We start from the raw sequence: 23,191 nt of genomic DNA, 5'->3' as shown, positions 1-23,191 counted from the left end.
CGGAATGAAGGCTAAACCGACTGATGCGTCATCAGCATGCGCCGCGTCTTTGCTCAGTGAAGTGATGCTAGTACATTTGAACATTCTCTATTTTCATAACTCAACTATGTGTTTAGACTAAATTTTCAAACATGTCTGTGGCCGCATTTCGTTGTATTGGAAGGATTTTATCCCGACCGACTCTTCCAGCAAGGTAAGTTGTTTTTAATATTAGGCGAAATTTGAGTTCGTTTACGCCATGCTAGCCACATGCGGCTAAAGGTTATTTACTGGACAAATGACTTTGGCTCTGGTTTGGGCTTTTTTAACAGTTGTTTTTGTGTGTGTGGCGTTTTAGTTTTGTGTCAGCAGAAAATGCTGGTGTTCACAGCCCTTGGTTTTCTCGAGTGATGACAATAAGGACATCTGCTCCTCTCAGGTATGACTCGAAGAAACCTTCTGATTCGGAGTTTACGGAACATTTTCTTAATATTGTATTATAATATCATTCTTAACTGGCATATACTTATGTAACATTTCTGTAAATACACTCTGGCAGCAGTGTGATAATAAAAATAATGCTCAGTTTGGATGGACAATACTGAAGTATTCATTTAACAACACGTTTGTTTGTGTGTGTGTGTTTTTTTTCAATAAATACACAAGTAAAAACGTATTTTTTAAAGTGCGGAACCCAGAAAGAAGAAGAAGAAAGTGGACCCCAGAAGAGAGTTGATGGTAAGGGAGCGGTTGAAGAAAAAACTGAAGAAGTTGGAGAGGGTTCCACCTGAGCTCATTCCCGTTGAGGACTTCATCACACCAACCAAATGTTTGGATGAGACCAGGTGGGGTTTATTTTATTCTTATTTAATATTTCCTGTATACTTTGACGTTGGAACAGACCGGTGCATTTTCAATCATAAAAATGGCTTGATGAACTAAAATGCAAATACAACGTGATTGTCAGAACAGGCACAATAAAAATCATAATAACACGGGCTACTGTTGGGGCCATAACCCACGACAAGCCAAAAGTCAACTCTGAACCGCCGATGTCACTTCCTGAGGGGACTCATTTACTGTGACACACACGAGCAAGTGCTTCATTTACGTCTGGAATTACTTATTTACTCTTATTTTGTTTACTATATTGGATAATACGAGTGTGAAGCCATTTAAAGCCACCATTACAATATATTGATGAGACAATAGCCACCGCAGGAAGTACGCTATCCAGAAGAAAACAAGGAACTGCTAACGTGAGAGTCTGTTATCTTATTTATGTCTTATTTTCTGGACCACACGGTGGCTAGCATGATGGCCACACGGTGACGAGATTGGGGTTTGAATCTCCATTGTAATGTGCGTGGGTTTTCTTCGGGTACTCCGGTTTCCTCCCACATTCCAAAAACATGCATGTTAGGTTAATTGGAGACTCTAAATTGTCCATAGGTATGAACGTGAGTGTGAATGGTTGTTTGTCTATATGTGCCCTGCCATTGGCTGGCGACCCATCCAGGGTGTACACGCCTCTTGCCCGAAGTTAGCTGGGATAGGCTCCAGCATGGCCGCGACCCTAATGAGGAGAAGCGGCATAGAAAATGGATGAATGGATGTCTTATTTTCTGTGATTATATCTACTGTATTGGGAAATACAAATGTAAAGGTGTCTAGAAGGCTCTAATAATGTTAAAACCCCTAATTAGAAAATTGTAAACAGGTTTTCTATGTCATAATTACGAAAATATTCCATTGCTTAATATTGAAAACTACTAATTGACTTACTGCGGTCAGGTGTGGAGCCAGTTAACCACGATCAACAAGGGATGACTGTATCTTCTATGTAAAATTGCTTCAACCAACATACCAGACAAGCTTTGTACTTCTCTTTGGACATTCTAATACTGAAGTTCTTCTTTGTCTCCAAGGGTACGCGCTGCTCCGAGGCTGTCCTTTGATGAAAGTGAAGCTCGAGCTCTGCTGCTGAAGGAGTGGAGCAAGTACAAATATGTAATTGAAGAAGAAAATGTGACCTCCTACCTCAGTTTCCGCTCATGTCATCTGTAGGCTACATTTGACGCACTCATGTTTTACAGAAGCAGCACAAAGCTGAAGTACAGGCGATGGAGCTGGCCCTGCAAGCACAGACGGAGGCGCTGGAAGAACTCAAGGCTGAATCTGAGGAGCTTTACCAGGCTGCACTAACACCAGACCTCCAGCTGTTCCCTTTCACCCACGAGGGCCCTGCTTACACGCCGCCAAAGACCACATACGAAGCGCCTGATGGGAGGTACACCGACATCACTAAAGTCTACACACAATGATGAGAAGCATCCTGTTTTGTGTATTTTTGTTTTTTCATGGAAAAAAAAGTGATCTTGTATCAAGTGTAAGAACATGTAAAACAGGGGTCACCAACGTGGTGCCCGCGGGCACCAGTTAGCCCCCCCACCACCACATGAGGTACCCGCAAGCCTGCTTTTCATTCAGGTTTTCAGTTAATAATGTGAGAACACTGGAAAGAAATGTATTCTGAAACATAAAATGTGAGTTGTGGATACGAGCATTTTGTGATTGTTTTGGTAAAACAAGCATATTTGATCTGTTTGGGTTGAAATAAGGTATGAAAATCATTTCTACAAAAATGAGTAGCTCTCACAAGGAAAAACGTTGGTGACCCCTGATGTAAAATATGCAATAAATGTTCATGTTTAAAATGAAAACATGTACAGTATGATTGGATTTGTTCAAAAATATTAATCGCAGAACCATTGTGATGAAATGTTATCTTTATATGAATCATAGTTTTCATAACTACAGAAAATACTTTGCAAGGTTGTAAGCTAATTTTGTTACTGCTGTTGATACAAATGCATTCTTTAGGCTACTTTTTGGCTCAAACTTTGTTTTTTTTTTCCCCCAATACATCTTTCTCAGTTTGCAGCCAGCATAGTAAGAATTAGCTAATTGCTGTAAATATAAATACAATTACTTTGTCATCAAACAGATGGTGAATCTCAAGGGTGTTTCCACATAAAAATATTTTGGCATTGGAAAAAAAAACATTGCAATTCTGCCTAAAATGAACATGCAAGCATGTCACATAACAAATCATTGTATTGATTATAAATATTTTATAATTTTATCCAAAGCAACAAAATGCATTCAATTCACACAGTGGCCCACTGAGGATTAGTGTTGACCGCTGCAGCACACATCACAGTACACTATATAGTTGGCACAGTTTTCACGTTTAGAGGTCAAGAGTCCTGAGGTCTTTCTTGGTTGAGGGGCAAGTGCCAGTCGCTGGGTGGCTGTCGTCTCAGCTCCCATACTGGGGTGAACTTACTCTGCTCTGCCACTCTGTTCCCTTCACTCCTCTGTAGGGCTTCCTGCAACACACATCCCCAAATCATAGCTTTGTATGTATTCTTGAAGGACACGACTCTTTAAAGTGAAGTTTGATGTATTGATTTAGTACCTTAGCCTCAGTGCCTTTGTTTTTCTCCCACATTGTGCAGTTGTAGTAGTCCTCTTCCCACTGCTTGCAAGACGGGGATGTCCCATAAGTATAGTATTGGTGAAAACGATTCCGCAAACTTTTACAGTGTCTATATTCACTCCAGTAGTCACTGCAGGCCCGGGGGGTCTGCAAGAAACACGAAGGAAGACAGGACCACCTATTTCTGGCAAATATTTGCACCATGGCTAAGCTGGTACATATATGATTAGGTAAAAACAAAGAAACCCTATCAGCTGAAAAGGTACCTATCAAAAGGGGAATGCATTTACAATAAAGTGTCTACGTAGGTGTGTATAGAAATATAATTGCAAATGTCCTACCAACCGATACCTTCACCGTCTTTGACATGACTAGTTGCTAACGTAGCCATGTTTAGCTATTCAGCAACACTAGCCTACATTACCTTACTAACTTACAACTAAAACTGGGCAACATTTTAGTTCGAAAAAGTAAGAGCACTACAAATGACATTTAGTTTGTGTTTAATTTACCCTCCATAACCTCTCTCCAGACTTTTCCATTGCAAACGATGGATGGACACGCTTCTTCTTCGTCGGTTTTATGGCGGTTGGCATCCATCACTTTGGTGCATTACCGCCCCCTTTCAGTAGTGTCTTGGCTACAGTCACAGCTTCCCTAGGTGCCACATGGAAATACTGTATATACTTCCTACCCCAGAATAAATATTACACCTTGATTCTCCAAACTAAGTACATCTTCCCTCATATTCTATTAAACAACTCTGTGCTTCTTAAATAGTCAAACAACTTCATCTGATGTGTCCTTTCACCCATGTTCAGTTATCCTTTTAGTGTTATTTCTTCCATTCCCACTCCTCATCACCTCCCTTTGTGCATTATACCTCCTGCTCCTAAGAATCACATGCTCAACTGACTCCTCTTCCTGACAGTCTCCACATAATCCAACGTCATGCCTAAAGTCAGCTGGGATAGGCTCCAGCCTACCCGCGACCCTAGTGAGGATAAGCGGCATAGAAGATGAATGGATGGAATTTTATTAATGTAATAATTTCATGTATGTATTATTTATTAGTGTTTTCATAGTACCACAACCTTCATTCAAAATATCCGCAAAAATGTTTGGAGTTTCACATCATAGAGCTCTTTGGACGCATTTTAACGACTTTATTTTGTGGGACATCACTTAATGTGTGTGCAATCACATACTTTATCTACACATATTTGACATATTAAGGTAGTATTAGGGCCGCACTAAAAAATAGTAACTTTACAAGAAACACAGTCATCTTTTTGTGAGGTTAAAGGTGTAATATTGTGAGAAAAAATATATTTTCAGGATGAATACATATACTGTGTATATATATTGTTGAGAAAAACAGCAGTAATATTGCTAGAATACTGTGATTTTAAGAAGTGAATGCCAATATTCCCCCACAAACCTAAACGCACCTGTCTTATAAGTTTCATGTTGAGCTTAATGAACAACAAAAACAGCCAACTTTAATGTAACAATCATTTATTTATCTATAAATAAACCAAAGGACCCCTTCAATGTCTCAGAATAACAAACATTTTTCAATTATTATTAAAAACAAATATTGCACCCATTTTCTCACAACAATGCGGGGCATAATGGGATAACAGTATATTATGAGCGGATTGGAAAATCCTCAATAATAATAATTCTAAAAAAAAAAAAAAAAAAAAAAAAAAAAAAAAAAAGGGTCAAGTAAACCTTCAAGTCCAAATAATGATGCTTCAAAAATTTATCTTGGTCATGTTTTGGTAAAAGAATTCAAACCAACCACCGGCTGCATTTTGTGGATCTTACCTTTCATTGAGCAGCAGCAGTTATAATAAGAGTACAAGCCCACCTCCACAGCACAACTGCAACTTCAAAAGTGATGGACACGCAATGTCCCACTGCACCTGGAAGGAGGATTTTAGGTGTGTGTGTGTGTGTGTGTGTGTGTGTGTGCGCGCGCATGTGATTGAAGTCTTGCTGGAACCCATCACGGCTTTCTGCCTTTTTTGCGTAATGACTGTCCTTGTCCGGAGAAGGCGATGAATCTGTTCATGGCATCATCCTGAGAAAAACATTTGGAATAGCAGCACAAGGTGTGATGATTAACTAAAGTTGTGATATTAACTCTATTTTATGGAATTATTCCACATGTGGACTTACATCATCTACCATTTTCCTAGGCTGTGGCCTGGAGTTTCGGATGAAGGTGATCCTGCCAACTTTGAAGTCATAGTTGGGAATACCTCTGTTTGACAAAAAAATGATATCTAGCCATTTTTGATACAGCTCTCATATTGGAGCGGAGAGTGAATATTGAACATGTTTTTTTTTTTCACCTTTTAATGTCGCTAGCGGTCAGAGGAGCAGGGCTGGGCTCAATCCCTTTTGTTTTACCATCCAAACGATTGCCAGAGCCGGTGAAAGCCTGTGGAGTACACTCAGTATGACCACATTACATTATGAGGTCATGAACGTACGGCTCACCCTCATTGTTAACAACTACTTACTCTGAATCCTATGTCCATGTCAGAGTAACTGCTTGGATCTCCTTCTTCCTCCTGTAGAGAGAACACAAATTGTGGAGCAAAACAATGTACTCAGATGCACAGTTTAATATGTGCTCCTTACAGTCGGTTCTTCCTGGTTCTGAGTGCGGCGTTCGGGCTCTTTGTAGCCTAAAGGAGCATCAAAGTCCACCTGTGTGAGTAATGACACATTATTAAAGTAAACTACATACGGCACCAAATTTTAAAACAGTCGTCCCTCACCACATCGAGGGTTGAATTTCTCAGCCTCACTCTTATCAATTTTTCCAAAAATGTGGTGGTTGAATACGGCCTACTATTGGTTCGATCAAGTTCGTTTTGTCGTCTTATAGAATTAATTCAATTTCTTCTGTTCAAACTTTTTGAAGGTATGTTGAGTGGAAATTTTACCTTGACGTGTTTGGACTGTCACCTGCAGTGTTCTTCAGAAGGGCCAGCTAGCCACTGTGATGTGGCGCTTAACAGCTGTACTTCCTAGGCACGGTAAACCGGGCGAACCTGACAGGTCCACCCGGTTGTCCGCGCCTCCGCCACTTGCTGGTGCCTGTCCATTCAACATACCTTAAAAAAGTTTGTCAATCTATGATTAATTTTTTTTAAAGGCATTTTTAAGCAAACTGTACCTATTTTTGCATAAAATAAGCACTTTCAGACATAAAAATGGCTAATTTAACTAAAATACAAATACAAGGCATTCTGAAAAAAAATTGAAAACCCAATCAAAAACAGTGATATTAAGTAGTACTTTACACTAGCCACTAGGTGTCAGTAATGTTACTGTAATATAAATAAACACCTGATATGATCGCTGAAACAACAGGCTTTTATTGCACGTTTGAATGATCTCAAAACAGGCACAACAATCCTTAATAAAAATTCCCAATAAAAACGCGCTACTGTTCAACACATCGTTTTCAACAGCAGCCACTGTTTTTATTACGGGCTATGTATTCTAATACATAATACAGCCGTAACACACGCCAAGCTAAAACTCAACTCTGAAGCCCTGACATCACTTCTTGTCCCACCACTCAATTCCCCTAGGGAACACATTTATAGCAACACACACGAGCACAAGTATTAGTGATGTCTTATTTTCTGTCATCATGTCTACTAAACTGGGTAATGGGAGTGTAAAGGTGACTGTCATGTTCATGTCTACAGCGCTGTAATAATGTTAAAAAAAAACACATTTAGACGGTTGTAAACAGGTTCTCTATGCTCCAACTACAAAAATGTTCCATTTATTAATAAGGAATCCTACTTCACGGATATTGACTCAACACGGGCTGGAACCAATAAATGCGGGACTACTGTACTTGAAAACATACTTACGTTCATGTCACACTCAATGATGGATACGGCTTTATCTGGCTTGGTCTCCATCACTCGCAGCTCATAAATCTGAAAGAGTTTCTTCTTGTTAGTAGTCAGGCATCAAGACAAGCCAAGGACAACCAACACAAAAGACTAAAGCAAGGGACAATACGGTAGAAATCAAACTCGGACATACTTTAAAGTAGTCAGTACACAGCTTGTATAACAGAACAGGTTTACTATCCACTGAAAATGACGAGACACAGTCATTATTGTCTAAATCAGTTATTCTCAACTGGTGGCTTTTCTCAGTGGGTGGCAGTTTTTAATCTTGCGCTTTTATTCTGAAGGAATTTTTTTATGCAGCGGTGTGTTCTATAAGAGGTGACAACGCTCTGTCATGATATTTGAAACCTGCTGTCATAAAAAAAAAGACCAACAATGTCTACTGCCATCAAGCTGTTGAATGTGCCAACCCTGTCTCTTGTTGAGCCTTAGAAAGTATTTGACTATAAGTACTTTATGCTTATTACATATCAGCTGTTTAAGTGGAATGTGCATCTTAGTTATCTATTTCATTGTCATATTTGGAGGTGTTCAAAATGGCAGCATAAAATCGCTAATGCTAATCGCTAGGGCGTAAATGGGATTTTCTGTGTAAATTCGCATTGAGCATAGCGCATTTGTTTAAATGCATTTCATTGATGTTGAATGTCACAGAGAAATGATTTTTGTATCTTATGTAAGTTATAATTGATATGTTTTATTTCTGTATGTTCAGTTTTACAGTGCTTCAAAGTAAAGGCTCTGAAATTGAACTCAACTGGAGTCTTTATTGAGAACCTGTTATCTGTCTTCTGAGCGAGTAGAGACCAAACGTTAGCGGGAGCAAAACAGAAAACCTTTACAGACACTTTTTGATATAATAATTTTGAGCTTGTGGATAAAAACGTATTGTCCCTGAAATGTTCATTAAATTTGTTTTGTGTTATTTTTGCACCACCCACTATCTACCTGCCAACTATAAGATATTTGAGAAATTTGAGATGAAAAATGTCTACAATTTGGGTCGCCGCTTGTCATCAAAGGGTGATGATGGATCCCGCAGCCAAACCAGTTGAGACCCACTGGTCTTAATAGTTGGCAACACATGTCAAGTGTAGTGGTGGTAGCGGCGGTGGTACCAAAACTACTTAATTTTCTACCTTTTCATTGTAGTTGATGGCTATGACATCACCAGTGGTCAAGCAGGCAAAGTTCCGTAAAGCATTCTCCAACCTGAAAAGTGTTTTACAAGAGATATTACATACAATATGAGAGAAGGATCTGTTTAATGTTCCACACTGCTATTTTCCTTACACTGCTTTTGGGTTTGTGATGTCCAGAAAGTCAGGACTTTGTGGCTGAAACTTTGAATAGGTGGCCACCATGAGGTTAACACTCTCCACCTGGACCAGACCACCTTCCTCCAGCAGAAGATTCTGCATCATCTGAGGAGGAAGTATACACCATGTCAATATATACAGTACTGGCATTGAAGACAAGAGAGGTATTGGAAGGCAAACTATTGCATTTTAGGTTCTGTTTTTCTCACCCAGTGTGGCAGGTAGCAGATGCCCTCATCTGCCACAAACTCCAGAACACCGCAGTGTGTCATTCTGTCTGAATTCTTGTTGGTCAGCTTGAACAGCATAGGATAGGTGATATTAAGTCTACCTGTGCAGGTGGACAACACAAGGAGAGTTAGAAATGAGGATGGAATGTGAAAGAGGGACTTTTTACTATAAAGAGGTGCACTTACTGAGTTGGTCAAGTGCTGAAGGTGGCATTATAACTGAGAAAAACAAATCGGACAAATTAAGAGGGATTAACATGGAGGTATTTCCTGCTTTATTGACAGTTATAAACCACACATCGTATAGTTTGCCTATGAATCCAGCTTACTTTTGCCTCCTTTCTCCACGTCAGATCGGTCATTTGGACCTGCCAGCATCGACACCGAGTAGCAGCGGTACTGAGTGGAAAAGCGGTTCTGGAACCCCCGAGTCATCGGGTGGTCGAAAACGTGAAAGGAAAACTGTAAAAGAAATCACACCATGTTATTAATCCGAACATATATGAAAGAGAAAAATAAATAATGGCGGTTTGTTGGTGTTAAGTTTCATGATGACGGTGCGTGTTTTGTGTAGTGTTGTTGTTGGTAGCAGCTAGCTTAACAGCATAGAGTTTCGGTCCTTTTTGACGGCTTCGTCAGTGTTTGTAGTTAAAAGCAAGTGTTGCTTACCATGTTAACGTTTTTGTCTTTGTTTCCTCGAATCGTCCAAAACAAAAATACAAGTTTTCGTTATGCTATTTTAACATTTACATACGAACCGCGTAGCTCCCTTCTGTTGTCTTCCGCTCATACCGGAAGCACACTGTTGACGTAGTGACGACGTAATTAGTCCAACCAATCCTGACATCGCATTTAGTACTCTTTGTAGTCTTTTCGGTCGTAAGCGTTTCACTTTTTGAATTTAAATTCTGAAATAAATACGCTTAAAAAAATTCGAATTCACTGAGATGCGCTCGTACAACTGACTTAAATAATTATTAAGATTTAATAAAATCAGTCAGAAACTTTACTTTTCTGTAATTTACGGGAATTATTGCTCAAATTTGATTTAAATGTACAAAAATGCCAATATTGTGGGATGATAATGGTATGATGCTTGCTGGGGTTACAGATCATTATTGAGATTGCTTTGCTTTATTTCATAATCCAAGACGAAGATGGCATATCCATAGTTGCAGGAAAGCCAAATTCACTAAAGAAAAAGTCTTAAGAATAATAAGCCTTTCAAAGAAAAAATCCTCCGAAAGTCCTTAAAAGGTTGCGTAAGGTTCTCTCAGAGTAAAAAAAAAAGCGTTTTAAAATACTGATAAATTGTAAAATGTAGTGAAACATTTTGAAATAAGAGTGGTAATAGTTTACATAGAATAAAACCACACGTGTCAACTCAAAATATTGGTATTTTCCTATAAAGACCTAACAAAACACACAAACCAGTCTTAATATTTTAATGAGTCTTATAAAGACTAAATCAAATGCACATGATTGACAGGAGCACGATTAAATGTCATTTGAGTCCTAATTGAGATATTTTCAACAATGAGATGCATGTACAAACAGTATATAAAATACAGAGCAGTGAAAATGGTCATTCTAGTCTTCTGCATGCAGGTCTTCCTTTGTTTCACAGGCCAGACTTTATAGTGGAGGCCAAGTCTTGGCAACGTCCTGATGCAAGGCCTCAGGTAGCCACTGGCAGTAAGCAGACAGCAGGACTGTGGGAGGAGAAACAAAGTTTAGGTGAAAACTTAAATCAAGGCAGACAATCAAGTCAGTGACAACAAATCCACACATTTGTCTTCAGTCTTCCATAGGGAGAGTAGGGAGTCTCTACAGTCGACTCTCCGTGACACCAGTGCTCCAAGCACAGCTTCTGTCCTGGGCTGCAGCCTGCAGTGGAGAAAAGTGAGAAGTCAGTCTTTTCTTTCTGTGAGATGATGTGTTCGAGGGCAATGACCTACCTGGCCCATGTTTTCATCATAATAGAGGGGTTGGACAGCAGATGTCTCCTGTGGACCTTCAGTTTAGGACAGACCTGCACATCACACAAACAAGAACAGCGAGAGGTCAAAGACCTCCACCAAGACTTGAACATTTATCACATGTGAAATCAATGACTTGTACCACTAGGTGCTTAATAGCTTATAACACTTTTTTTCTGGATAAATAGGGAAAAATATGATTACCGTACTTAATTAAATAATACATAAGTAAACACAAATTACTTATAAATACAATTAAGTAATACAAAATATAATACTTTATTTATTTAATTATTTATTTAATATTTGTATTATTAATTTAATACTAGTTTTCTATTACTATGCTGTGCATCTAACGAAGTTGCTATTGTAAATTTGTTGCACTGTACAGTTGTACTGCAATAACAATAAATTCTATTCTATCATAGTGAATTTACACTGCTGCTAAATATGCAATCTGGATTTGATCAGGAATGAACTTAATTTAATGGCTTCTGAACCTGGACAAAATAAAATAATTTTTTCTCCCAATTATAAATGATAGGCCCATGACACCTCCAGAGAGCTCATCGGCAACCATAGCCATGGCCCGGGATTGAAAGATGTTAGTTGATATTGGCAAGCAGCTAATATTTCCCCCAGAGATTGCAACAACCTCCCTCAGGCCAGATTTGGTGCTATGGTCCCCTTCACTCAAGGTGGTCTACATCATAGAGCTTATGGTCCCATGGGAGGATTCCACCGAAGAGGCCTACGAACGAAAATAACTGTTCTACACAGATCTGTCAGCAGATGCACAACAAGGGGGATGGGAGGCCAAGGTCTGTCCAGCTGAAGTAGGATGTAGAGGTTATGTGGCTTCCTCTACCATCAGGCTTATGAAAGACCTTGGCATTCATAGACAGACAATAAGATCAGTCTCTGAAGCGGCCGAAAGAAGCAGCCAGTGGCTATGGCTCAAGCGCAAGGACCCTTGTTGGCCTTAAAGCAGAGGGGGGCACACACTTGTGATGCCAGGTGTTGCCAATGAGCTCTCTGGAGGTGTCATGGGCCAATCACCGGGCCTATCATCGAAACACCAGTGAAGGAGGGTACCCGCCTGACGACCCTAAAGAAGTTTTAGACCCCCACGCCCTGCCCTTGGGTAAGGGCAGGAAGGAAGGGGGGAGCCTGAGCAACGACCCGGTGGGCGGGGCAGTTTTTTTGGCCCCAGGTCGGGACCTTACTGCCTAGCTCAACAGGTTCTAGAATCGTCTCTGCTAATACGTACTGTGTATTCACATTGGCTGTTGTTGCTGAGCTCATGTACATTAGCAGCCAAAATTACAGCAGTGTAAACGTGCTCTCTTGCTGTACCTCTCCCTCTAGAAGAAACTGCGCAAACAGTTTGTATCGCTCCAAACCATCAGGATATTCCATTTCCACAGCAGGGAGCTGCCAGGCCACTCGGACTACAAAACAGAAGACAAGGGCATTCGATTTTCTTCACTTTAAAGAAAACACAAAAAAAAACAAACATGGCCAGCAGTCCCAACTTACAAAAGGTGCTTGAGCGGTGACACCGAACGGTGCCTGTGGATGAACAAAACCATGGCGGCGGTGTCTCCTGAGGAGAGCTGAAATGGCAGTACTGGGGCAGGAGCCGAGGGACCCAATCGGCTTCCACTGCGGACACACCTGAGAGGACCAGGAAAGTACAGCCATCATATAAACTCTCGAGAGTCTTCGAACTCGTGTCCGCGGTCTATGCGGGCGAAGCACGAAACGTAGCATAGCATGATGACATAGCCACAGAGACGCTCCCTTTCAACTCAGCGCAGACTCGTGGGCAGACTTCAAACTGCATACAAGTCTTTGAATGGTGTAAATCATGAACAATAATATTCACAATGATTGTATAAATGTGTTTATGTTTACTGGTCATATGTATGCACTGTTGGTGCAGGAAGGTAAAAAACGGCGGCAATAAAACATGACACCACCTTCCTATTAGTGCAAAAAAGTTTTTCATCAATCAAAGCTATAGAAGCCCTTTAGTTGCAGAGAAAGGGGGGGAAGGTAAGGCAATATTGCCATCATGTGGCCAACTGACGTGAAGACGCACGTCATGCCTTTAAAATCCAACACAGGCCTGACACTTTAGCTATATTATAGTCAGCTTTTCTGAGGTGGACAAAAACATTTCACTATTTCACTACATTTAACAGTGTTGTTTGATAAATTTGTATGTGTGGTTTTGAATTATACATTGTATATTTGCATTGTAAGTTATAAGAAAGGTTCATTACACATGTTAGACATTTTTACAAAAAAAGCATTTATTTATTTTAGGGTTTTGGATTTGGATGCATTTTAGGACCGACTTGATGACACACTATGTCAGAATAAAAAAAAAAAATAGGTGTACAGTTACACTAAAAAAAGGAAACCAACCAATGCACGATATAAAAAATAAACACAAAAGTGTGTAAAAATCGTAAAAATCCTACCCTGGACTCCAAAGGGTTAATAAGGGTTCCATTCCATGAAGGTTTTTACATTGTTCTCCGATTGGTTTTCCATGTAAATAATACATTTAATGATGGCCTAACACTTTTGCACAGTACTGTATATATATTAAAAAAACAAACAGTACATTAAAATATGTCAGCACTTTGAATTAGCTTGTGTACGAATTGTGCTCTATAAATAAACTTGCCTTGCCTTGCCCATGTAATACAAGTTAGCACTTGTGCAGACTGACCTCTCATGTACATCTTGGTGGTTTCCATGATCTCCTGGTAGACGACAAACTCGGGGAGTGTTTTGAACAGCGGTGACGTCGGGTGAATGAACACTGGGTCGTCCATAAGTGGGGTCTATGGAGGGGAAAATGTGAGGAGGTGTAGGCGAGCGATACCTAAACACACACAATGTGCTCACCTTGTAAGCGTTCTTCCATTTTGGATCTAACAATTCCTCCGCTTGCACTCTTCTTGCCAGATGGTCCCCGAGCCCTGCTAGCGTAATCTGTCGCAAGCAGACCACCTGGTGCTCTGTTGGCGGATTCATCTTGGGGTTGACAAACATGCCCAGCTCTGGGCACACAGCGTTCACTGGAAAGAAATATCATATGACGTTGTGTGCTTCCAACACAGGCGTTCACAACTCTGAATTTGTGCATGTGGTGAGTACCTGCATTAGTTAGTTGACTCCTGAGTCGCCTGATCTCCACCATGGCTTTGTATCTCAGCCCGTTCTCCTCGCAGAATTTGGGCGTACAGCCGGCAAATTCACACGCACCGACAGCGCCTGCAGTAACACACATGTAGACGGTAACCTGATTTGTGTACGCGGGTGATGCCACTCGGAATAAAAACAAACTTGCCTAACATGACCATGAGGTCCCCTAGTAAGAGCGATGCCCCTTGCCCCGCCCACAGCCGCCTCATTTGGGCCAGACGAGCACGACGCTGGGAGAGCTTGGAGTTCTCGTCTTCGCTACCTGCAGGTCTGAACAATAACCATAATTGATTCATTTTCTATATCTACTGTAGATATCGTATGTATCAAACCAAATGCGTCCTCACCTGTCAAGGTCTTCGAAAAGCTCCCTGACTGTCATGGCGGCGACGACGGCAATGACGTAGGGCAAGCACTCCTGTTGCTTGCCGAGCGCGAGCATCTTCGCGTAGCGTGGCGCAACAGGGAAGGAGGCCATGGCTCTGCCCAGCGGTGTGATGGGACAGCTCAGCCGGGCTCGCTCCATCTCTTTCACCCTGGAAGATGGCAATTGGAACTTTAATAACAAGAAATACAATCTTACAACAACCATGGGAGCTGGACCATCTGAACTGTGACACCAAACTTGACAAACAGTAAAAAAAATGTAAAAAAAATTGGCAAAGCACAATACTGTTAATAAACACACATGTACAATATATACAGTATATTTATGTTTGATAGTTACAAAGTCTTACAGTAGAAAGTAATCAATAAACATGGCCGATGACATCAATAAATGTGTCATTTAGCATTTGAGGTAATATATCTTCACGCCCATTTACATGCAGAACAAGCTGTGTTAAATACTGGTATCTACTGTAGTATAACCAATAAATATAGATGAATATAGTTCATGTAATCTTTGAACTGAAGAGGATAATACATTTTGCAGCATTAAGGTTACCCCTCGCATGTTTTTCAATTAGGAAACATCTTTCAATCGAATTTGATCATTACTACCTTTGCAAAGGCACCATTTTTGACACTGCACTTGTGTTGGACCACAATACATTGTGCAGGTGTACCTAATGTTGTGGCTGGTGAGCGTATAACCAAAATGCCAAATGGAGGGAATGGAAGATACCTTCCAATGCGAGGCGGCTCTTTTAGAGCTCCTAAGGAAACTAGCAACTGCTCTGCTGCAACCAGAGCCTCAATAGAAGGAGGAGTGGGGAAAGGAAAATTCACCACCTGCAGACACAAGAAATATGAATTAGTTTGTTCTGTTTTTTTCAAACTCAAGTCAGCTGATGATCTGACCTTTTCTATGTTGAGGTCCTTCATCTGCAGGACTAGATCGTCCACAGGCCTGCGAGTGATCTCGGCTTCAGAGAACAGACTGAAGTCTCCAAACACTGCGGACGAGTACAACCTGGAGAAGAATTACATAATTGACATCAAGAAAACATGTTCTCCAAACGCAAACAAAACAATGTATGAACACCAAATATCTCATACCTGTAACAGTGTCCCGGCTCTGTTCGCCCAGCTCTACCGGCCCTCTGATTGGCAGAGGCCTGCGAGGTCCAAGTCACCTTAAACGAGGATACGCCCGTCACACGGTCATAGAAACGTTTCTTTACCCGGCCACAGTCAACCACATATTTGATGCCAGGGATGGTCAGGGAGGTCTCAGCGACGTTGGTGGCAACCACACACAGACGAGTACCAGGAGGAGGGGGCCTGAAAACCTGCAGAAGGAAGACACACATTAGGACATTCTGTAAAATCATTTCAAGTAAAAACAAACCAAATCATCATACATGTAATATATATGGTCTCTTTAGATGATGCCAATTACTTGTTTTCAAGTAACATTACATGTTTTCATCAGCGTGGCTTTATTTGCTTCTGTGCAACGTGCTAGGTTTTTAGTTACACCAATTTGGGTTTTTTATGCTGATTACTAGGCATTCTTCCCATTACATTTTGGTAAAACTACAAAATTGTTGACATCATATAAATAAAAAATGTAATAATAATGGCTAAGATATAAAATCACAACAACAAACAAACACAAAAGAAGACAACATTAAAATGAAAAAAAATCCATCATAAAGAGCAAGATGCAAAAAAACAAACAAAAACAACAACACCAAAACAGACTTTTTTTTTTTTACCATAATGGGTAAAACATGACATCGTATAAACCTGTGAATATTCTCATTCATCCAGGTGATTGTATTCTCAGGGCACTAAATCGATTGCAACTGGACTGTTCAGGTTGTCTTTGAAGACGTTTTGCCTCTCATCCCCGCAGGCTTCATCAGTTCATACTCAGAGACTAGTTGGGACAAACACTAGTCTGACTAGGTAAAACAGCGCTAGTCTTCTAAGACAAGCAATCAATGCCCTGGTCCAATCAATGCCCTGAGAGGACATCATTAAAAAATCTCTATCATAACAGGGAAAAAAAGATAAAATGTTTTCTTTCTAAATATTCAAATGCATCATATTTAATGTGGAAAAAGCTCAAAATCAGAAATTTAAATCTCTCATGCTGGATTATATATATTTTTTGTTAGATGGTTCTGATTTTATGATCATATTTGTTCCCTTGGATTTAGAAAAAAATCTTGATTATGGTGACATGTCTGCTACAGATGTTGAAAGCCTTACTGGAAGTCTGAATTGTGATAGGCGCAGCCAATTATTCTATACAAAGAGCCAAACCGTTAACTTTTTAAATTAGGAGTTCTAATCCATAAATTATGATGACTGTTATCTGTTATTGTGCTAAAATCGCCTGTGGGTTCATAGACAAAGATGTTTCCAGTGGATCCCCACACGTTCAAGATTCAGCATTCACGGCCTCGCAAATTTGCAGATTTTTTTTTTCTCCGGACGTTTTTCCCGCAGAAAACACATTTGTGTCTTGTGTGAATTACTTGCCATTCGCTGTTGGTCCCGTAATGTGAACAGCAGGGTTTTACTGTGATATCTTTATTGGGGGATGAGCCTTAAATAAAATATTTACTAAATTATTTTTTATAAAATAAAAAATACACTAGAAACTCTCCAGGTGACTTTGCTCACCTTGGCCTGCTGTTCAGGAGCCAGCAGAGAATAGAGCGGGAGGACGTACATGGGGATGGACGGGTCAGCCTTCTCCTCTACAGGAACAAAACACAACATAACTCATAAGATAAATATGTTTCATAATCCTCTGTTATTGTTGAATTAGCGAAAAGGCTCACCTGTGTCACCAGGATCATCTCCAATGTCCAGGTCGGAGCCCTCATCCTCATCCTCCACGATGCCTGCTTCCCTGTCCTCGTCTCCTTCGTCCACAGGCAAGGCAGAGTAATTATCCAAGTCAATACGAGGCAGTGACTGTAAGCAGAGAGAAATGAACTACAAATGTATCACAATGTAGTTGAATGTGGTTAAATCATACACAACACAACAGTCAAACATACAACAGTTTTCTTCTGTTTGGCCTTCTTGAACTTCTTCATTGCCTCTGAGCTGTCTGCCTCCTCCTCATCGCCTGGACAAAAAAACCCCAAAAAAACACATAAAACAAAAAAATCAGACAAATACTTGATTGTTTCAAAGTACAAATATGCAACACACTCACCAGTGGTTGTGCTGCCCTTCCTGAAAGGGAAGGCTTTCCTCAGTCGTCTGCAAAGGCTGTGAACCTCAGCCTGACCGGTAAGGAACACCAGGACACCCCCTGAAGCATGGACACATGACATTGACTCCATAAAGACTGTCCACTCAGGTGCAGCAAAGAAGCGGACAAAAGTGGGGAAAAACTACAATTGTGCACCTGAAGGCAGCATCCGGTGGATCTTGCAGGTCTTGTGGAAGGCCTCCCCTGTGTAATCATCTAGTGGGGTGCGTTTATTGAAGTGTACGGTGACTGGGAACTGGCGAGCGTTCACTTTAATGGTGGGCGGAGGCATATTAAACAGCTTTTGGTTGTCAGTGAAGTCCTCCACGCGCAGAGTAGCTGACATGACCAGCAGCTTCATGGGCAGACCTTTCTGCAGAGAAAGAAACACACAAATCATCTAAATGAATGAATGCAGCATAAGAATTGAAAAGGTCACACGCATACACTGTATGCTACCTTGTTTCGAAGTGGAACAATACGAGACAGCAGTCCAATGAGAATGTCTGTGTACACGCTTCGCTCGTGGGCCTCATCTATGATGATAGCGCTGTAACGCCGTAGCAGGAAATCCTGGTTACACAGGAATGACAATGAACTCTTTTTAAGGTTCTAATTCAAACACTTGTTAACTTTTCTGGATGAATTTCAAAACCATGTGAGCACCTTGAAGCTGCACACACACAAATATGCACAATACTGTGCAAAAGTGTGAGGTCATCATTGGAGTTCTTGTTCCAGCAAGTTTATAATGAGCAAATATTATATACATATATCTTTGTATAATATTATCGTGTTGATGAGACAGGAACATGAAGTGGAATGGAGAGTTGATTTGAGGCAAGGAGCAGATCTGTTGCTTTTTCCACGGGGTTAATACATTTATACAAATGCAGTTAGAGGAACAGATGCACAGTTAATGCCATATTTCTTGGTTTCCTTTTTAATTTAGCTAGCAGCAGCAGGGTAAGTGAACAAGTTAACAGAGACGAATACCCGCGAGTCCCGGTACAGTAAAAAAACTCGGTCAGTACTCGACGCATCAATAGTAAATCCATTTTACTGACTATAACAGGTGGTTTGATGCTATAAAAACACTATATCACAAAATTTAAGCACTTTCCAAACTTTGAAAATTAAGATGATTTAATATAATATATATTACATTACTCAATGTATTTAAATTAAATTAATTATTTGACAAACATAAAAACCATGAAAACAGTGGAGGATTATACAACAAAAATACATATATAAAGCACACCAACAATTGATGCAAGTGTTTGGTAAGATGACTGTAGTTACCAGGATGTAACTAATTAAAACAAAGAACTGGAGTTCTTTGATGAAGCAGGGCTTCTACCTTCTGGATCTCCTTCAAAAGAACACCGTCTGTCATGAACTTGATTTTGGTCTCATCGGTCACATTCCCCTCATATCGGATCTGATATGACACCACTCTAAACACACAGATAAAAACACACACAACACAACACTCAACGTGGGGCATAAATGTAATAAAGTTGGCGACATTGTTAGCATTTGTGAATGCCGTTGTGTTACCGTGTGGACAAGTTCATCTCTTTGGCCACTCTGTGGGACATACTGACTGCTGCTACTCTTCTTGGCTCAGTAATGCCAATAATGCCCGTGTCACTGGAAAGAGGAAACACAACACAAGTCAGCAATAATGAATATGAATCATCTCTAAGTCTGCATATGCGCTACACAGGGAAATTGAGAGAGATTCCAACCTGGCATAGCCGGCCTCATAGAGAAACTGAGGCACTTGTGTTGTTTTTCCACTTCCCGTCTCTCCACAGATAATGATGCAAGGGTTCTCTCTTACGGCCTCCATGATGACCTGCTCCTCCGCCAAGACGGGCAGCTTCAAACGAGCCTCCTGCAAGACACAGACACAACACTTGTTACTTTAGCAAAGCCACAATGAGCATACAGTATCTCACAAAAGTGAGCACATCCATCACGTTCCAGTAACCAACTTACTTTATCTTGTCATGGGACAATATTACATAAATGAAATGTGGATATAGATTAAAGTAGTCAGCGTACAGCTTGTGTAGCATTATAAATCTTCTTTCCACAAAGTCACTATTGCCTAAATGGCTGGAATATCCGTCAGTGGAAGGCAAACCTCAGCAACAGTTTGTTTGTCCAGTAGTTAGCTAGCAGGTTGCTTCATGGTTTATTGAGGATGACGATCATGTGGGCAGTACCATTATTACATTACATTGATGAAATGTATCCACTGTTTTAGAACAAAATACAATCTCAAGGAAAGAGCCATTTATTCTCACCTGTATTTTTGGTAATCGATCGACTGGGATGAAGACAGCTGGCTGCGAAATCCTCATCATTTGCTTCTTCTCAGCCTGTGCTTCTTTGACCTCTTCTATGGTGTCCGTACAAAGACGGCTCACTTCCTTGCACTCACTTGTTTCTGTGGTTTTGTCCACCTTATCTTCTTTTTCCTCCTCCTGCTCCTCCTCATACTCCTCCTCGTCATCATCAGATGAGGCTTCACTACTCGTTTCTTCTTTCTCCTCCTCATCCTCCTCTTTCCATTTTCTCTTCCTGTTGGCCCCACTGACGCTGCTGATCTTTGAACCAGAATCTCCTTCATTTACTTCATCTGATGACCTGAAAGGTGGAAACAAGCGAGGGATCAGCACAGAAAAAACGACAATAAGAGCTTATTGGTCTTCAGTACATACAGTTTCTTGTGGTAAAGCTTCTCCCCAGTGCCTAGTTTGGACGTTGTGTACAGTAGCTTCAGTTCAGATTCTGGAAGCTGCACTTCAGCCAGTCGGGTCAGGATGTCAGCCCTCTGAACAGAACACATGCGTGTAAATCATTAATAGTCAGATAAGAAGTCACTTGGAGGATGCGTAATGTACAGAAGCACTGGGCCATCTTACTTGAGCTTTCTTCTGCTTTTTTTCCAGCACTTTCTCCAGCTCTTTCCTCTGCTTCTTAGTGAGAGGCTTCTTGGTGGAAACAGAAGGCACTGACGATTTCTTCTTTTTGGCTTTGCTGGCTGGGAGCACCAAGGCGTTGCTCTCATCGACACCCTTCATTCTGGCTCCATCTACGGACAGCAGAGACACTACAAAGTTGCTTTAAAACTCAACGAAAAGAGCTGACAATGTCGTTTTCAATCACCTTGTAGTTCCAATGTAATCTCATTTTTTTCGACGTTTGCTGGTTGTTTCGGGTTGCATTTCTGTCTGCCCTTCCAGTTGTGTTTCTTTCTAAGGTTGCCCATCTTTACCTAAGGAAGGGGAAATATACAAAAATAATAGGCGAGAGACTAAGGAAACGACCTACGTAAAATAAAACATATTTAAACATAAATTCACGTCCAAAACTCTATTAAAAGTACAACCCGTTTAGTTTAACTGTCCAAATAAGATATCCACACTTCTTTTGCACAGAAGCCTGGTCGAAACCTCACGTGTAAACACAACTGAATCCGTCCGTCTAATATGTCCGTAGTGGAACTGGGCCCCCAACAACTGTTCCGCTCTTCAAAGTTACATTTCAATTTGTGTTTTGTTTTTAATATTATTATTTTTTCGTGTATTATTTATTTTAAATATCTATTACTTGGATTTAACGTTTTGAAATAAAGTTATTCATTGGACTGTGATGAAAAAACAAAGTAAAATAAAAAATGAAATAAAGATATAGATTTTGCAAATTGTGACAATTGTTCCTTTATTATGTGTTTCATAAATGATAATATCCTTGTGTAACTGCGATGCAACTAAAGAATTTTTTAATGCCACGTTATTTTATTTTTTATTAATACAATGTTCTATAAAATTGCAAAAAGTGATGGCACAGCAATTCAGCATATTTTGACAAACACGCACGTGGTGACACACATTTTAAATTAAAATATAATTAGATACAAAAAAAACATTCTAAAATACAGTGTTTTGTGTGAGATCTTCATAATCACTTTTCCATCTTGATTAATGTAAATAAAATAAAATAAAAAAAGACCCAAAAATGATTAAATGTTTGAGTGAATCATTTTATTTCTATAGAACCTTTCAAATCATTGTGCTTCCCGTACATAAAAAAGTGTAATAAAATTATATAACTAAGACTGACAGTGAACGCTAGAGGAGTGATAATTGAGTGATAATCATGATGCTGGTTTGTAGTCACAAGACACAAAGCATGCGTGTAATTAGGATTTAATGTGCTGAAGAAATTCCAAATTTCCCAAAAATGATTTTTTGCATTTCATATTCGTACGTGTTGTACAGAAATGGCTGTCTAGGTTGATTCTGTAATTTAAAAAAATGCACACGTAAATCTGTTATTTTTAGTTCAAAAGCCCTTTCCTCATATTACACCCAACATATGAATACTAAATAAGTCACTTGGTGCATTGAGTCAAAATAAATTCACATGTAAAAGTTGATATTAACTATTTGTATTGAGCAGAGTACTTTCAGCTGTTATTGTTTAAAGCCACAAACTAATTTTCCCTTATGGCCTCCCCAGCTATGAGGCTGTCCTCCATGGTCCTCCTGGCTTCCTTGGAGAGCCTCTCAAACCTCCTGAGGAACACAATGACTGCAGCCAGCAGTGCAGCCTGCACTAGCACAAACACAAAGAGGCATGCCTGCGAAGCCAAAGCCAGGTCACAGTACCAGTAGTGACACGAGTCCAGGACCTCCTCCTCGGTCAGATACACCACCAACCTCCCCCTCAATCCAGGAGGGGAGCTGCAGTTGACTCCCAGGTGCGATAAGAGCCCGCTGGACTGGCCTCTAAGCCAACCTCGCAGGTAAAGCACACCGCAGTCACAGGTCCACGGGTTGCCGTGCAGGGAGACGTGACGGAGGGAGGTCAGCTTGTCCAGCAGGCCGTTTGGGAGCGTGGTGAGCAGATTGCCATGGAGATGCAGCTCGGTGGTGCCCACGGGGAAGCTGCTGGGAAGCCAGGAGGAGGTGAGGGACCTGCCGCTGCAGTTAACTTGGCTGCCATGACAGGCGCAGGGGTGGGGGCACGCAAATGACCCTTGACCTCCAAAGAAGAGCAGACATAGGAGCTGGAGCTCCTTCATCTTTATGAAAATGTGTATAATGCTGCAGATCACAAATATTAACGGTCATGGAACACTCTTGTATCTCTAAATGCTGCATTTGAAAGCGTTACTTACCGTTAGCGCTGCGTGTCTCCAGTGGACGAGTGTCTTCTTCTTGTCACTTTCACTGTGAGTGCGCTGCTGTCAGCTGGTGCTTACTGATAAAGACTTCCAACAGGATGTGCGCACTATCTCACTTTATTTTCACGCCAATTCAT

General features: G+C 40.6%; 5 protein-coding genes across 6 annotated transcripts; 1 reads left to right on the top strand and 4 right to left on the bottom strand.

Moving 5' to 3' along the window:
* The first annotated feature begins 25 nt into the window (after positions 1–25).
* mrpl40 (mitochondrial ribosomal protein L40) lies at positions 26–4,136 on the top strand. The gene is made up of 5 exons (XM_054774752.1): positions 26–193; positions 338–418; positions 666–824; positions 1,908–1,989; positions 2,076–4,136. Exons 1-5 carry the CDS (start codon positions 132–134, stop codon positions 2,301–2,303), a joined length of 612 nt encoding a protein of 203 aa, XP_054630727.1. The 5' UTR covers positions 26–131; the 3' UTR covers positions 2,304–4,136.
* Positions 2,762–4,150, bottom strand: c4h22orf39 (chromosome 4 C22orf39 homolog). The gene is made up of 3 exons (XM_054774754.1): positions 3,994–4,150; positions 3,461–3,628; positions 2,762–3,371 (listed from the first exon to the last, which is right to left on the bottom strand). The coding sequence occupies exons 1-3, from the start codon at positions 4,075–4,077 to the stop codon at positions 3,240–3,242; spliced, it is 384 nt and encodes a 127-aa protein (XP_054630729.1). The 5' UTR covers positions 4,078–4,150; the 3' UTR covers positions 2,762–3,239.
* An 859-nt stretch (positions 4,151–5,009) lies between these two features.
* ufd1l (ubiquitin recognition factor in ER associated degradation 1) lies at positions 5,010–9,800 on the bottom strand. Its single transcript, XM_054773444.1, has 12 exons — positions 9,656–9,800; positions 9,316–9,448; positions 9,173–9,205; positions 8,966–9,087; positions 8,731–8,861; positions 8,577–8,649; positions 7,390–7,458; positions 6,137–6,205; positions 6,016–6,066; positions 5,845–5,933; positions 5,669–5,753; positions 5,010–5,570 (listed from the first exon to the last, which is right to left on the bottom strand). The coding sequence occupies exons 1-12, from the start codon at positions 9,656–9,658 to the stop codon at positions 5,496–5,498; spliced, it is 933 nt and encodes a 310-aa protein (XP_054629419.1). The 5' UTR covers positions 9,659–9,800; the 3' UTR covers positions 5,010–5,495.
* A 623-nt stretch (positions 9,801–10,423) lies between these two features.
* dhx37 (DEAH (Asp-Glu-Ala-His) box polypeptide 37) lies at positions 10,424–23,067 on the bottom strand. 2 transcript variants are annotated; one of them, XM_054773423.1, is made up of 27 exons: positions 23,049–23,067; positions 21,032–21,140; positions 20,788–20,957; positions 20,584–20,696; positions 20,167–20,509; positions 19,603–19,751; positions 19,412–19,504; positions 19,212–19,308; positions 18,308–18,421; positions 18,005–18,221; positions 17,810–17,908; positions 17,649–17,719; positions 17,427–17,562; positions 17,266–17,342; positions 15,688–15,920; positions 15,490–15,601; positions 15,314–15,420; positions 14,535–14,723; positions 14,333–14,457; positions 14,140–14,256; positions 13,888–14,060; positions 13,709–13,823; positions 12,505–12,642; positions 12,322–12,416; positions 10,945–11,018; positions 10,776–10,873; positions 10,424–10,698 (listed from the first exon to the last, which is right to left on the bottom strand). In XM_054773423.1, the coding sequence occupies exons 2-27, from the start codon at positions 21,132–21,134 to the stop codon at positions 10,622–10,624; spliced, it is 3,435 nt and encodes a 1,144-aa protein (XP_054629398.1). In that variant the 5' UTR covers positions 21,135–21,140; positions 23,049–23,067; the 3' UTR covers positions 10,424–10,621. The 2 variants fall into 2 exon arrangements, with proteins under 2 accessions (XP_054629398.1, XP_054629399.1); XM_054773424.1 differs by lacking the exon at positions 23,049–23,067 and adding an exon at positions 22,537–22,555.
* gp1bb (glycoprotein Ib platelet subunit beta) lies at positions 22,362–22,952 on the bottom strand. The gene has a single exon (XM_054772615.1). The coding sequence runs from the start codon at positions 22,950–22,952 to the stop codon at positions 22,362–22,364; it is 591 nt and encodes a 196-aa protein (XP_054628590.1).
* Positions 23,068–23,191: the final 124 nt, after the last annotated feature.

This window comes from Dunckerocampus dactyliophorus, chromosome 4, assembly GCF_027744805.1.
Source record: "Dunckerocampus dactyliophorus isolate RoL2022-P2 chromosome 4, RoL_Ddac_1.1, whole genome shotgun sequence".
Lineage (NCBI taxonomy): Eukaryota > Metazoa > Chordata > Actinopteri > Syngnathiformes > Syngnathidae > Dunckerocampus > Dunckerocampus dactyliophorus.
Note: the sequence above shows the minus strand (reverse complement) of the source record. Positions and strands in the feature narration are given on the sequence as shown.